Source organism: Pagrus pagrus (assembly GCF_965226575.1).
Source record: "Pagrus pagrus genome assembly, chromosome: 13".
NCBI classification, from domain to species: Eukaryota; Metazoa; Chordata; class Actinopteri; order Spariformes; family Sparidae; genus Pagrus; species Pagrus pagrus.
Genome location: NC_140197.1, coordinates 5,087,358 through 5,101,679, shown reverse-complemented (window position 1 = coordinate 5,101,679; position 14,322 = coordinate 5,087,358). Strand labels below are relative to the sequence as shown.

Sequence of the window (14,322 nt, the reverse complement as noted above, 5' to 3'; positions counted from 1 at the left end):
CGCAGGCAGACGTGCGGAGAGAAACGCGGCTCCGGTGCTGAGGAGAGAGGCTAGAGGAGGGACGGCTCAGCAGCATCACCCGGTAAGAGACTCAACAGTTTGTCACGACCTGTATTCTCACATCACGAGCGATACAATTATATTTCACCTCTTGTCTACTAAAACAATTCAGTGTGTGGCCGGTCTGTCACTGCCACATGAATATTAATAGCCACATTTGTATATCCTGAATGTCCGTCATATGGTGTGATTTGTCATTTGTGATGCTCGGTGTCCCACGTGATGCCAGCCGCCCATGTCGTGACATCTCGTGACGTGAGGAGCTCGTGCAGGTTAGGTTGTGTCGGCTCCTCTGATGTAAGTGGCATGTTGTGTGGAGTGACGTGACTTCAGCTCGAGCAAGTCTGAAGCCTTTCACATTTATTAATATTAAACTCAATACTCAAGAGTGATTGAACAGAAAAAGAAAAGTAGGAATAAGTTTAAAAAACGTGTCCACACCATAGACGTACCATACCACTGCATACCATACCATAAATGTGGTGTGAAGGAACTAGAGACGTATTTCTGATCCTTTTCTTAAAGGAACAGTTCACCCAAACACCCTCCATGCTGATGGAAAGTCAGGTGAACTTTGTAAGTCCTCAAAACATTTCTGGAGCTTCACAGCAAAACATCATTGCATTATTCTCCTAAACAACTGAAGTAGCTGGGGACTTGGGGAATTTTTTTTTTTTATATATATATGTTGAATCTTCCTTCGTCCCACTCAAGCTCTAAAGAAGCACTCTTGGTTTTTGTCAATGCACCCAATCATGTCCCTTAACTTCCAGGTCACTGTTGTGTTCGTGTTGTAAAATTCAGTAGTGAAATTTCTTTTTAAATGTCATCAATGAGCTGGAGGACATTTGAGCTGAATCAGCCAGTTTGATTTTCAGCACAGGGTGCAACATCAAGACTTCAATATTCAAGGGGACTCGGAGGACATTTTCATGAAAGCTGATATTACAGTCCAACAATATTCCCAGCAATGAATTCAGTGTATTTTTCTGAGCTGTGCATGACAGTGTAATAATGCAGCATATTTCCCTGGAGACTGTCTGAAACAGTGGCTCTGGTGGTCAATAGTGTGTTTAGGTGGGCCTCGTCACATTCCCGTCTGTGTGAGCCTTGAAATGATCATGTTACCAGGAGACACTGGATTGCTGGTTGTTTGGCCTGAGCCCAGCCTGCATTTTTACCCTCTCAGCTTGTTCCTTCAGCTCTTCAACAGGTTGTAAATTAGCGGATGGAGCCACTAGCCGTTTCCTCACTGTCCAAACAGTAACTGATTGTCTTTACTACTTTGATTTGTAGAAATCTAGAGAGAGGGAGAGAAGTGTCTCCTGGGTCTTTTAAGATACTAACAAATGCATCCTGGCCACCATCCTTTTCATGCTCTGCACACATATACACACACACAGACACACGTCATTGGCTGAAGTATAATGTGTGGTAGTTAAAGTAATGTCTGGCTCCACAGACCCAGTGGAACATAAATCAAACACTGTATTAGTAATTTACACTTGCTGGTGACTGCTGGCTTGTAAATACTTTACTGGCTCGATGTGAGGAGGGAAAATACTAAAATCAACTGCTACTGTTTGAATCAGATAATATCTCTAAATATGACAATTTTCATGAATTATTTTGTTAACAGTTTAGTTTTTCTGGTGATTGAATTGAGTTTACAGTGCAGTCCAAGTGTTAGGATGATCACACAAGAGACAGTGACAGTGTTAGGGCTGACATTCAGCTTAAATTGAAGGATTCTTACAGGTGCATTACATGAACCACGTAGTAATTGTGTCCCTTATTAAAAAAATACTATGCTAATTGTATGAGAACATTGATGTAAAACACTAAACAAGCTAGAATGAAGTTGTCATGTTGGATAACCGGTCTCAAATACTTGTCGGTCGATGACTGCCTGAATTCTTTAACCCACAGATGTGCAGCTGCTGACGCTCTGAGAGGCGAGCGCTGCAGCCATCTTCACTTCCTGCTTGATTCACTGAGGGTGGGGTGGGGAACGGGCCTGCCTTCAGTTTGGTATCTTTATCTGTAAAACACACGATAGGTTGCACTGAGGTCAGGTGTCGGACTGAACATCCTACCGTGTAGCCTTGAAAACACCTTGATTGGCTCATCTGTTTAATATAATTTTCCCACTGCACTGTGCTGGAAAAGTTCAAGTTGAGTGAAAAGTTAAAGTAGTGAGTGTCATGTAGTGATGTTTTGATTCTAGTAACTAACTAGTAAAACTGAGGTTGCAGCTAGAAAGTAAAGCATTATACTGCTGCTCTAACAGATTATTTCCTGTAAAACTCAGCCTGATCTTATATTTTTCATACTAGGAATAGCTACATTAGCTCTACTCTGCAATACAAGAACGATGCTTCTTTATTTTCATGACTTGTACGTATGAATCAGGATGCTGCCTTTATAGGGACATGTTATCTTTAGTCTCAATCTTAGTTATCTACGTCCTGTAAGGTGGTCCAACAGAACATCTCAGTCCTCTGGAGGTGGCCACTGACTGATACCTGCAGCATAGAGATCTGAAGTCACAGCCCATCCGGTGGACCACCATGTGACCTTATTTCAGAAAAAAATGGGGAGAGACCAATAAATGTTTTGATCCTGTTTGAATTGTACCATGAATCACACATATAATGTTTGTGAATTAAAAAGATAATTTTCCAAGTCAAGAAAGTTGCTGTTTGTCGTAATTACATTAAAATATCATGTAGTTTGGTGTTAAACTGCTCAGTGAACTACGTCGTCTAACTCAACTCACGTCACCAACACCAACATGGCCGTCACAGCAGCCTAGAAAAGGTATTAAAAAAGATGAAAATAACAATAAATCTGGTCATATTGACAACTGCAGTTATGTTAAAGGAGAGTACAATGTTTAAGTTACGGGTTTTGGTGAGCGTTCAACGACACAATGTCACTAACGTGACTGTTGGCTGTGTAGTCTTTATCTCCTCTGGCAGTCCAAAGCTCCTGTGCTAGCAGTGTTAACAACACCAACAGTACTCCGGTTCTCAAAGCTCCCAGTCCGGCCAGACTCATGCTGCCCCCTATTCATTTGGAGCATGAATTTGACAGGTTAGGGTTAGGGGGTTTTAAAACACAAGGGTTCAAAAACAAAAACTATTTTTGAATGTGCCTGACATTCACAGAAAAAGAACAAAACAGAACAATATTTTTTAAAATGGAGTGTTGATGATGAGTTCAGCATCCTCACAGTCTGGGGGATGAAGCTGCTCTGTAGTCTGGTGGTATGACAGCGGATACTTCTGTATCTTTTGTCAGATGGCAGCAGGTGAACAGGATGTGGCTGGGTGGGTGGTACATATTGCACTTTTAAGGGGCCAAACAGCAAAGGTGTCAAATGCTACTTAGCTCTAATGGAGCTGAAGCTTTAAGAGTTTCTGGCAGTTCAACTTGATGATAATTATATCACAGTTAATTTAAAAATGGTATTGTAATGTTTATGCTACACATGTTCAGTTTGGCTAAGTACGTTAAATATGGGAGCAGTCTAATTGCTGGTGGCCTTTATTCATGGTGCAGCATTACATGAGACGTACAGTAAAAGTTGATCCAACTGCTTGTTGTCATTTTCATTTTTCCTGCAGCTTCTCTGTCTGCCCCTTTTCAAAAACAGCCCGAGAGCATCATGGGAGGTGTGGCGGTGGACGTGGGTGCAGGAGGGGTGAAGGCTCCAGATGGAGGGTGGGGCTGGGCGGTGCTGGCAGGCTGTTTTGTCATCACTGGCTTCTCCTACGCTTTCCCTAAAGCAGTCAGTGTCTTTTTCAAAGAGCTGATCCGGGAGTTTGGGGTGGGATACAGCGACACTGCCTGGATTTCCTCTATACTGCTAGCCATGCTCTATGGCACAGGTAGGCTGCAGATCGTACAGTACGTACAGTGTAACACATACAGCAGGTTGAAACAAGAAACAGCTGAATGTTTTAATGCAGCCTTGCATAATTACCTTCTTTATGAAGCAACTGTAAAAACATCAACAAGATGGTGATTATATTATGGTCTGCATCTTCATATCTAATGTTAAATAAATGTCTAAAAAGTTTTTATATGAGAATATGCCACTCTGAACGACATGAACTTCTATGTTTCTATGCTTGTTTTGTTCATGGTTTTTATCCGTCTCACCATAATTCTGAGTTTATTCATTCACTTTACTAATTTTAAACTTTAAATAACTTTTGCTATTTTAACAAGTGTGAGGAATACGCAAACAGCAAATCAAAACATCGTTCATGGCTGCTGTGGATGTGCTCTGCCAATATTAAAGGATTAATTAGACATGTTTGGAAATACACTTATTGCCTTTTTGCAGCTGTAAGTGGTTACTATAGAGACAGGTAAAACCATCTGTTCATCAGGAAACTCTGTAAATCAACAAGGGCTCAGGCAGAGCAGCTGGAGGACATTAGAGGGAAAACCAGACAACATCGTCTCCATAAAATATGATTCAGTTTCATCCAAATCAGTGAATAAAGTTATAAATGATTTTTGTACAGTGATGAGTGAAACACTGCGCTCCAGCGGCATCTTTCTGACATGAAGTCTGTGTTCTGCGCCTCTCGCTCACCGCTTAAAGTTGAAGATTGATTGATGGTAGACGGCATTATCTTATTGGTTGAAGCTTACGTAAGTACATTTTTGTTTTAGAGGAAGAAGCTTAAATTCTGGTTAAGCAGTTATGGCTGGTTTAAAAGTAGAGTGATACAGGACTGTTGGGCCCTGGTGGAGGTATGCTCTCTACTGAGTGCCATTCTAGTTCTCTGAAGGACATTTCAACATGCTTAAAGAAACAACAGTTGAACTGCAAAAACGCTTGTTTGCTGCCTGACCATGAGTCAGATGGAAAGATATCAACATCTCTAAAGCTGTCTTGTGTTCATGCTGCAGGCTACTCTGAATTACTGCCTAGTTTGTTACTTTTTATCCAGGTCCTCTGTGCAGTGTGCTGGTTAACCGCTTCGGATGTCGTCCAGTGATGATGGTGGGCGGCCTCTTTGCCTCTCTGGGAATGATCCTGGCCTCCTTCTCCACCAGCATCATCCACATCTACCTCTCTGCTGGAGTCGTTACAGGTCTGACTGTCTGCTCAGAGTTTCCCACCTTCCAGTAGATTATTGTAAAGATGGTAAACCTTTGGTGATTGGGGATTTGCACCAAAACAATAGATCTGGTGTTTGATGGTTGAATAAATGCCTAAATAAAGAAAGTATAAGAATGTAAGCAGTTCTGTTTCCTCTGCTGCAGGTTTGGGGTTAGCCCTGAATTTCCAACCATCTCTAATTATGCTCAACCGCTACTTCAGTGAGAAGCGTCCTCTGGCCAATGGGCTATCAGCAGCAGGAAGCCCTGTGGCCTTGTGCTGCCTGTCACCACTGGGCCAGGTCCTCCAGTACCAATACGGATGGAGGGGGGGCTTCCTTATCTTGGGTGGCATTCTACTCAACTGTTGTGTGTGTGCAGCCCTCATGAAACCTTTGGTGCCCCCCAAGGCGCTTAAGGCTGCGGACCTGGAGCAGGACAAAGAAGAAGGAAAAGAGGGGGCAGAGAAGAAGAAGAAGCCCAAAGCCAAACTGTTGGACTTCTCTGTGTTTAAAGACTGTGGGTTTCTCATCTACACGGTGGCGGCGTCCATCATGGTGCTGGGCCTGTTTGTGCCTCCTGTGTTTGTTGTGAGCTATGCTAAGGAGCTTGGGAATGAGGACACCAAATCAGCTCTGCTGCTCACTATCTTGGGCTTCATTGACATTTTTGCACGGCCCACGTGCGGTGTGATTGCCGGACTGAAATGGGTGCGGCCTCGTTGTGTCTACCTCTTCAGCTTTGCTTTGATCTTCAATGGAACCACTGACCTCATCGGATCACAGGTGAGAGATTGTGTGCTCATTAGGAACTGGGATGAAAAGCGTAGTCTCCTGATGTAAAACCTTGGTTCTGCTCTTCCTTTGCAATGAATTTCACACTTGTTCCCAGGCCAAGGACTACACATCGCTAGTGGTCTTCTGCATCTTCTTTGGTGTCTCCTATGGTATGGTGGGTGCGCTGCAGTTCGAGGTTCTTATGACAATAGTTGGTACTGAGAAGTTCTCCAGTGCCATTGGCCTTGTCCTGCTCATGGAGGCCATTTGTGTGCTGGTGGGGCCTCCTGGTGCAGGTCAGTAATCACAGAAACTACAACATGAACGTGCAATTTCTTGCTTTTAATATTGTCATGGCACCGGTAGAACTAGAGTTGTTGATACATGTAGGGACTTCGTTAACTCCAAGTGTTAAAGCTATACCAGCTACTAACAGCCCACATCATATTATTTAGGTTTACATGTAAGAGCAGACAGAAACTAAACCAACATTTTTCAGAGATGAAAGTTCATATTAGTTAAAATGCACCTTGTGACACCAAAAGTCAATGTCGACTTACTATTTTCAGTTATTTGACACAGTTTGGCAACACAACAACAAACTGCTTGGTTAGGTTTAGGAAAAGGTCATGGTTTGGGTTAAAATAGACTAAACTTCTAGCATGCCTCATGGTCTCAATCTTGAGTGGACAGAACTGGTTTAAGAGAAATATTAAAGGATGCAGGTTTGGTTTTGATATTGTCGGGGACAGAGGACATCACTGATATTGAAATGTGCAGCGTTTGTAAAGCGCGTTCTGTCGGGAGGTTTCTAGGTGTCTGCTGGCACCAGAAGGGCAGAAAGAGAGAGTGGAGAGGCATTACACAAGTTACATGACCACTGTCATAAGCCTTAATTAACCAAGCTCAGAACAAATTAGTCTACAGGGCCATAAGTTACTTTTTACTTGTACCTTTGATACATAAGTACATTTATTGCCAGAAAATTACTTTTGATACTGAAGTACATTTAATATCTGATATATCTGACTTTCACTCAGAAACTACTTGTATGGGTGACTTTTACTTTGACAAAGTATGACTTTTGGGTACTTATTTGATACGTTTAAGTACGTTTAGGTACACAGGTTTATTTGATCATCAGCTTTTTTTTGATAGAGGACAGCAGAGAGACAGATAGGAAACATATGGAGAGTGAGAGAGAGATGACTGTATCCAGCTGGACCATCACCACGGACAATGTGGTTACATGGTATCAGTCTGGAATTATACAAAGAGAAGGGATTTTATTGGTAGCCGTCGGTGGAAGCAGGCTAACACGCACTCTAAAATCTCAACAACATGTTGTGTGTAGGAACAGCAGGTTGGTCTGTCAAAGGCAGTTAGGATTAACTCACATATTTAAAAGATCTGTCTATATCTGCAATATTGGATTGTTCAAAAATAAGAAATCCATCCTATTATTCAAATAATTATTAGATACAGTTCAAGCACTGCTGCCACACTTGGACAGATTTCTACTGTTCTACATCTGTATTCCAACCTGTATGATATCACAGAGTAAATAAAAAATATGTATGTAAACTAGTGTTTATTTCCATTTTATCCTCTTATCTGTGTCTCTGTTTCTCTGTCCTCTGCCTCAGGCCGACTTCTTGACGCCACCAAGAACTACATGTATGTCTTCCTGCTGGCAGGAAGTGAGGTGGTCCTCTCAGCTGTGGTCCTGGCTACTTGTAACTTCCTGTTTATCAGAAAGAAATCATCAACTCCAGCAGACAAGCTTGAAAATATCACAGTGACTGACGAGGCCAAGACAGACGTGGCCATCAAACCTGCAGAGATGCACGACGAGGAGGAGAAAGGAGCAAGAGAGGAGCAAGAGAAAGAGAAGAAGGAGATGATAAAGGAGTTAAAGGAGGAGAGGGTGAAAGACAAAGAGAAAGTAGGGGAGGTCAGGCCAGAGAGTTTAACAGTGGACTCACAGGAAGTGGAACGGTTCTTGAAAGAGCCACAACAAAATGGTGACATGGCCACCAGTCCTGAAACATGCCTGTGAGCAGGATGGAGAGTGCTGGATGAGATCATGAGGCATTCCGTTTTTTTCAAATAAACCTAGAGCAGGATGAAGTGTACTTCAGAGTGTTCTGATGAGCAACGCATTGGATTGTTGTGCCGTCCTCATCATTCAGTGTTCATTCCAGGTGTTTGTGTGTATCATTTGCGGGGGCTTGGGTGGGAGGGATGATAGGTGTCACTGCCGTATGGAATAATAGCAATGTTTTGTCACTGGATGTTTTAAAATGTGGTGGTTCATAGTTTCTATAGTATCATAGAAATCAGTTACTCCGCACTGCCTTGTCTATAGAGTTTATAACAAAAGTCACAGGCTTAATTTTGATGTAGTCACCAGCATTAAAGGTAAAGGACGATTGTGATGATATTCTATATTCTTAGTGTCAACAAATCCCATGAAAACATCAAGAGTACAGGTGCAAACCACTTTTAGTCATCGAGTTCAGACTTAGTTCCGAGTCTAAAAGGCCGAACAAATAGACTAATCAACAGCTTCCTTCCACAAGCTGTTAGATTACTGAACTGCTGATCTGGAGCAAGCGCACTACTGCACTTTATGAGCCTTAGTCATAGTTTTATTTTTAAATTATTATAGTAATATATTGTGTGTATTTATTGTGTTCGTGTTATGGGATCCCGGAGAAACGCAATCTCATTTTTGCTGCACTACTTTTGTAGGTACAGCTTAATGACAATAAAGCTTTGATTGATTGATGGATTGATTGATTGATAGTGTAATAAGTGTGTTGTTCCTGTCAAATAAACACTAAATAAAAATATAAACCAAAAATCAGTTTATCTCACTAAAGGCCTGGTCGCCAGTTAAAGGTGCAGTTTGCCCAAAAAGTTACATTTAGTCAACATTTCCAACAAATATATTCTCGATAACAGGTGGCTATATTGTGGTAGGCAAACTCGGTTTCATCATAACAATAGTTTGTGTATATCTGAGTCTCTGATTTCCCTTTAGAATGACGAATACGGACTACCGGCACCTGGTGGTATGAAGAGTAATTTCCTCTCATGGACGTGCAGAACGTACGAGCTAGTTGGCCGTCGATTGTAGTCTTGTGGCGGTGTGTTCAAGTGCAGCTTTTTGGCTGAGGCACAGGATATGTGATATAGCCTACTGTATCTTATTCTTTAGTGCCACAGAGCTCTGTCCTGCTGCAGGAAATACTGTAGTATCAAATGTGTATTCATCCATAGCTGGAAATAGTCCTCAACAGATGCATTATATCCTCCTGTTTGAGAAGCATTTCCAAAAAGACTACAGTGCCCAGTTGTTTAAGGAGATTGCATTACATTTTAAGTTCTATATTTGTGAAGCCATTTAAAAGATTTACCTCTGCAGTAGGAACCAATGGGCTCAGGGCTGAGAGCAAGTACTGAGGGATGGACTAACACATTGCAAGTCTTTTCATTGGATTTGTTGGCAGTAAAGAAATATAGAATCAGGCCAGCCTTCTCCTTTAAAAACAAAAGGCTGTTTTTTTCTTTTGCCGTGTTATGAAGAGACACAGAGCTCAACTGTGTAAGTAGGAACGCCTTTGCTTAAATTGGTTAATGTTTGCTGTGAAACAGCTTGAAAGGCTCATTCTCCCCTGACCACCTGATGTCATCGCAGTGTAAGTATCCTCTCTTTTGGTCTGTGCTGTCACAGGTGAAGCAGGTTAGATGTTGAAGTGACAAGTTCTCTGCGTCATATCAGTATTAAATGGTTGCTACATGCATGGGGTGTTAATGTTGCAGTTGCTTGAAGATTGTCCTTGTCTCGTGGTAGCGGTGTGATTTCCTCTTGGATTATAAGCAGAGCCCAAAAATTCCCCACATCTTTGTTATGTTCTTCATCACTGTGTTCCATGAGATATTTACAGTCTTTGAGAGTCACCTTCACTTGACAGACTTTGCCTTTGAGGAGCATTCACATGTACGCCTGTGACTATGGTTAACTGTCAATCAAACATCAAGCTTATGTGAGTTATCAATTTGCATTTTTCCCCCGAAAAGCATCAAGTTCACATCGTGGTCTAAGAGTTGCCCAAGATAAAGATCATGTAGTGGAGAGGCAGACACAGCACGTGTTGACAGACATGGCTTACCGTTAGAGCAGCAAAAAACAGACAGAGGAAATTTCACTAAACTGACTATTAGATGACTCTCGTGTGGCCTTCATGCTTTGTATTGTCTGTACTGTTTGTGTGTGTGTATCAGTGAACGAGAATATTAAAGGAAAATTTAGTTTATTTACAACTTTGCTCGTGTTTAGTTTCATAGACGTTGCTGTTTAAAATGTAATCAGAGCCAACAAATGGTGGAATGATGAGTGAACATAAACGGAAGATCGCGGTTTTAAAATAACTGTTTTGAACTGTCATGATCCATTCTATTGGCAAAGCATCAAGTTTTGGTAGGCTGTCCTGATACCAGGCGCCCTGTAGCATACTGTACTTGTGTCCTTAAACAGTTCAAGGCTGCACTAATACATATTTTCATATTATTAATGGAGCCATGCTTGTACTGACAAATCCACAGAAAATGATCATCCAAAGCTGTTATTCACTTCCGCTTGAGTATCTTTCATCTCATTGTTTGCTTTCAGGGCCCACAACTGTTTTGGTTCACTCTCACAACCCTCAGCATTAGAGGAGCAGCAGCAGGCAGGACACAAGCTCTGATAAGCGCACAGACAGACAAGAGCCCTTTTTACAAAGATGTCATCATGTCTTTCATCCTGCATTTTCCAAACAATGGCATAACATGGAAATCAGCTGTCCGTGTTGTATGGTAGTTGATGTTATCCTCTGCTCAAATAGTCAGGAGCGCCTGGACCTGGAACGTTTACAGACATTTTCAGTTACTGCTCTTCCTTTAAAAGTCTTATGAGCTGCTAGCTGCTTTTAAACTCCACGGCTGTGAGGCACACACATAATGAGCTGCCTTTCCGGTTTACTCTTTTTACACATAAGTTAGTTTGGCCCTGTTACTACCTCTGCTGCTGGCTCAGAGGAGGAGCAACAATGACATCCGACTTTGTACCTTATTTACAGAACAAAGAGGCGCAAAAAAACTGTCTTGAACCAAGCTCCCATGAACAATTGAAGCCAATTTAACACTGACACAGCGGCCAAGGTGTGTATCACGTGATGCATTCTGCCCCAAAAGGACTTTTAACCATTAGCCTACATTGCGAAAGATGCAGCTGTAAAAGATTTACATCATTAAATGGTTATATTCCCATTCAAGTTAGTGTAGGACTACGCTTCTATTGGCCACACATGGATGTAATAAGGGAAACCTGGACACAGCATTGGAAGCGGAGTCCCGTTCATTCCCATGAAAGCTGCTCAGTGGAGCATGAAGCCATAAGTTTGACTTCCTGTGTGTAAAATGACCTGGATCTTCAGCATAGCTTCCACACTGAGGCTCATAGAGCATGCTCACTAGAGACTGTCACTGGCCCAGTGGCTAACTTCTGCTCTCACCCACCGCTAACTTGAATAAGAATGAAACAATTTAATGGTGCTGCCCTTCTACACTGTACGAATGTTATTGGACTGAATGGATCAAATTGTGATAGTAAAAGTCATTTTGGGTGGTTTCGCTCAGAAAATGTATCCAGCAATTTACAGATGCTTCCTTCACAATGTACTGATAGTCACTGGTCTTTTTGGGCCGGTGTGCATCAGGTGACGTGGTCATTACATGGTTGAGTGGCTTTGTCAAATTGGCTTCTGATTGGCACTGATCCTAGGGGTTTGGTTGTACAATGTGGAAGATTTACACCCAGGAAGTCAAACTTTTTGACTTGTTACCTCCTTTCGACCAAAGCGGTTCACGTGCCACTGCAGAGCCAGTGCCTTCTCTGGTACCAGTTCTTTGTGTTTCGACAGCCAGAACTGGCTCCCAGCCGGTAAAGCAGGTTTCAGAGTGGCACCAAAAGCTTTCATAGGAATGAATGGGACTTTGCCCCTGACGCTCCAGATTTTCCTTAATGCATCCATGCCTGGAACAGCAGCTACATTTAGCCACCAGCTGGTGAAAATAAAAGAAAGTATTTAGCAGCTAAAGAGACAAATATTTCTCCCCGGAGCTTGTGGTAACCAAACCAGAGCTAAAAGAAGGGTACATATTTTACTTTCATTCCTTGGGAGGCCATACAAAACTCCACATGAATACTAATGCTCTGATCTGTGTCCACTAGATATGATAATAGTCAAGTGTTTGCCAACATATTTGACACATCACATTATATGGTGATAATGTATTAATTTTGTGTTTCCGGCTGATTCCACTGTCTGCAAGTGGCACAAAAATAAATACATAATTAATCCTTTAAGTGTTAAAGGAATTCTCCATACTGACACTGGAGCACGCAGTGTTTTCAGCAGTGGTTTCTAAGCTCCGATCATCAAGTTCATCTCGTACAGAGACTTTAAGTGACAGCTTGAAAAGAATGAAGGAAACATCATTTCTGTCTCGCTGCTCCATGACATGTTATTTTGATCATGCACATTAACCTTTTCTATTTCTTCCTTACACTGTCCTCAGAGAGCATGTAATGAAGTAAGAATGAGAAGGGAAGACATCATTTGGTCTGTTAATTCAATAGACTCATCATTACAGTACAGGCAAACATATTACTTATTTGTTTCTTAGAACACACACTGTTGTTGGTTGCAGGGAAACAGCACAGAATATAACACAACAGCTGGGTGACTGATGCATCAATCCGTATCCATGGTGATGGAGGATTTCTACAGTGAGTAAGATTTGATGTGACGTCTCACTCTGCTGAGGAAAGGGACTCCATTTATCAGAGAAGCTAGTCAGCAGGACAATCTACAAAATCAAATGTGTGATTCTTTTCAAATCCACCACCAATACCTGTTAGATAAAACATTTATTTTGTTTTTAAATAATAGTTTTATGCTTCTATATGCAGTTCATAAAATATTATTTTTGGTATGTTATTTTCAGACGTTTTAGAATATATTATTCAAAATGTAAGACAGTGTATTTTGCTGAATACCATGCTCTCCTTTGCATTCATTTCTTGTTTTCTTATAAAAGCGTGGCTCACTGTGATTTGTTGTGTGTCTATGTGTGATAAAACTGCAGCTGAACAGTCAAACGATGGTTCGGAGTTGACTCTGACATTTAAAGAGAAAACCTCACATCTGAGCCTCATTTACAAACCATGCAGCTGCTTTAACAATGATATTCTGGATTTATTTCCTATATGTTTGATTTTTAAGTGTGTTTAAGTGTTGAACATTAACGCCAAAATGGGTCCACACCCCTGTTAAGTCCCCTTTTCTCACTTTGTTACTGATATCACTTGAAACACACTGAAGCCACTTGCTTTCTTTTTTACAAAATTCTGTGTCCATTGTGAAGAAAAACAAATATATTCTGAAGGAGGACAACATGCAGCCAATTGCTTTATTGTCTTGAGTGTAAACATGTCACAATGTGTTTTGTATCATTACTTACTTTATAAAGTCATCACAGGAGCATGTGAGTCATGTTGCTGTCAGGCAGTAGATGATGGTGAGTAAAGACAAACACGGAGCCAACACAGCCTTATACAATGTGTTAACTGATGGATCCACGACGCCCACAGTCAAGCAACTTATCTCAACCACTTCTTTGTCAAAGATGTAAGAGTAATAACTTTTGAAGCACAATGTGTTCATAAACTGCCAGTTATCAACAGTGGTGATGTAATTGGTGTAATTTAATACTCAAGAACTGTAATCAACTGCAGTTTGGAAGTAATTCATTTTTAGCCTGAGCGTTTCCATGTGATGCTGAAATTAAGATTTTAAACATTCAGGTATTGTTACAGATTAAAGTGGCCATTAGTCAGTGTTGTAAAAAGCACACAACACTCATACCTCAGTAGAAGTAAATATTACTTCAAAAAGTAACCTGTCTAACCTGTCTGATACTGCATACTGTATACTGTAAACTGCATACTGCATATTGCATATTGCATACTGTATACTGTATACTGCAAATTTGCATACTGTATACTGCATACTGCATGCTGTATACTGTATACTGCATACCGTATGCACTATACTTTATACTAGGAGTAGATTATGGGCCTGGCCACTTTTAGGATCCAATATTCAGCATTTTTCTGAGTGTCGGAATAATTTATTTATCCGATAGCTGATGAAATTACTTAATTTTAAAATGTGCTCCTTACAGGCTCTGATGCAGCATGCCAGTATTCTATTGGCTAGTTATCAAACTTATCAAATACATTTAGCAAAGTAAA

General features: G+C 41.2%; 1 protein-coding gene across 2 annotated transcripts; it reads left to right on the top strand.

Annotated features, from left to right (window-relative positions):
* Positions 1-10,279, top strand: slc16a3a (solute carrier family 16 member 3a). Of its 2 annotated transcripts, none has more exons than XM_084372096.1 (6): positions 1-82; positions 3,690-3,953; positions 5,031-5,174; positions 5,347-5,966; positions 6,073-6,253; positions 7,604-10,279. In XM_084372096.1, exons 2-6 carry the CDS (start codon positions 3,731-3,733, stop codon positions 8,014-8,016), a joined length of 1,581 nt encoding a protein of 526 aa, XP_084228222.1. In that variant the 5' UTR covers positions 1-82; positions 3,690-3,730; the 3' UTR covers positions 8,017-10,279. The 2 variants fall into 2 exon arrangements, with proteins under 2 accessions (XP_084228222.1, XP_084228223.1); XM_084372097.1 differs by having other exon boundaries at positions 38-82; positions 3,719-3,953.
* The last annotated feature ends 4,043 nt before the right edge of the window (positions 10,280-14,322 follow it).

Excerpts from the sequence above, each read along its gene's own strand:
- slc16a3a (XM_084372096.1), top strand. The coding sequence starts at position 3,731 with ATGGGAGGTGTGGCGGTGGACGTGGGTGCAGGAGGGGTGAAGGCTCCA. Across the intron at positions 5,175-5,346 it reads CTCTGCTGGAGTCGTTACAG|GTTTGGGGTTAGCCCTGAAT; the intron begins GTCTGACTGTCT and ends CCTCTGCTGCAG. Across the intron at positions 6,254-7,603 it reads GGTGGGGCCTCCTGGTGCAG|GCCGACTTCTTGACGCCACC; the intron begins GTCAGTAATCAC and ends CCTCTGCCTCAG.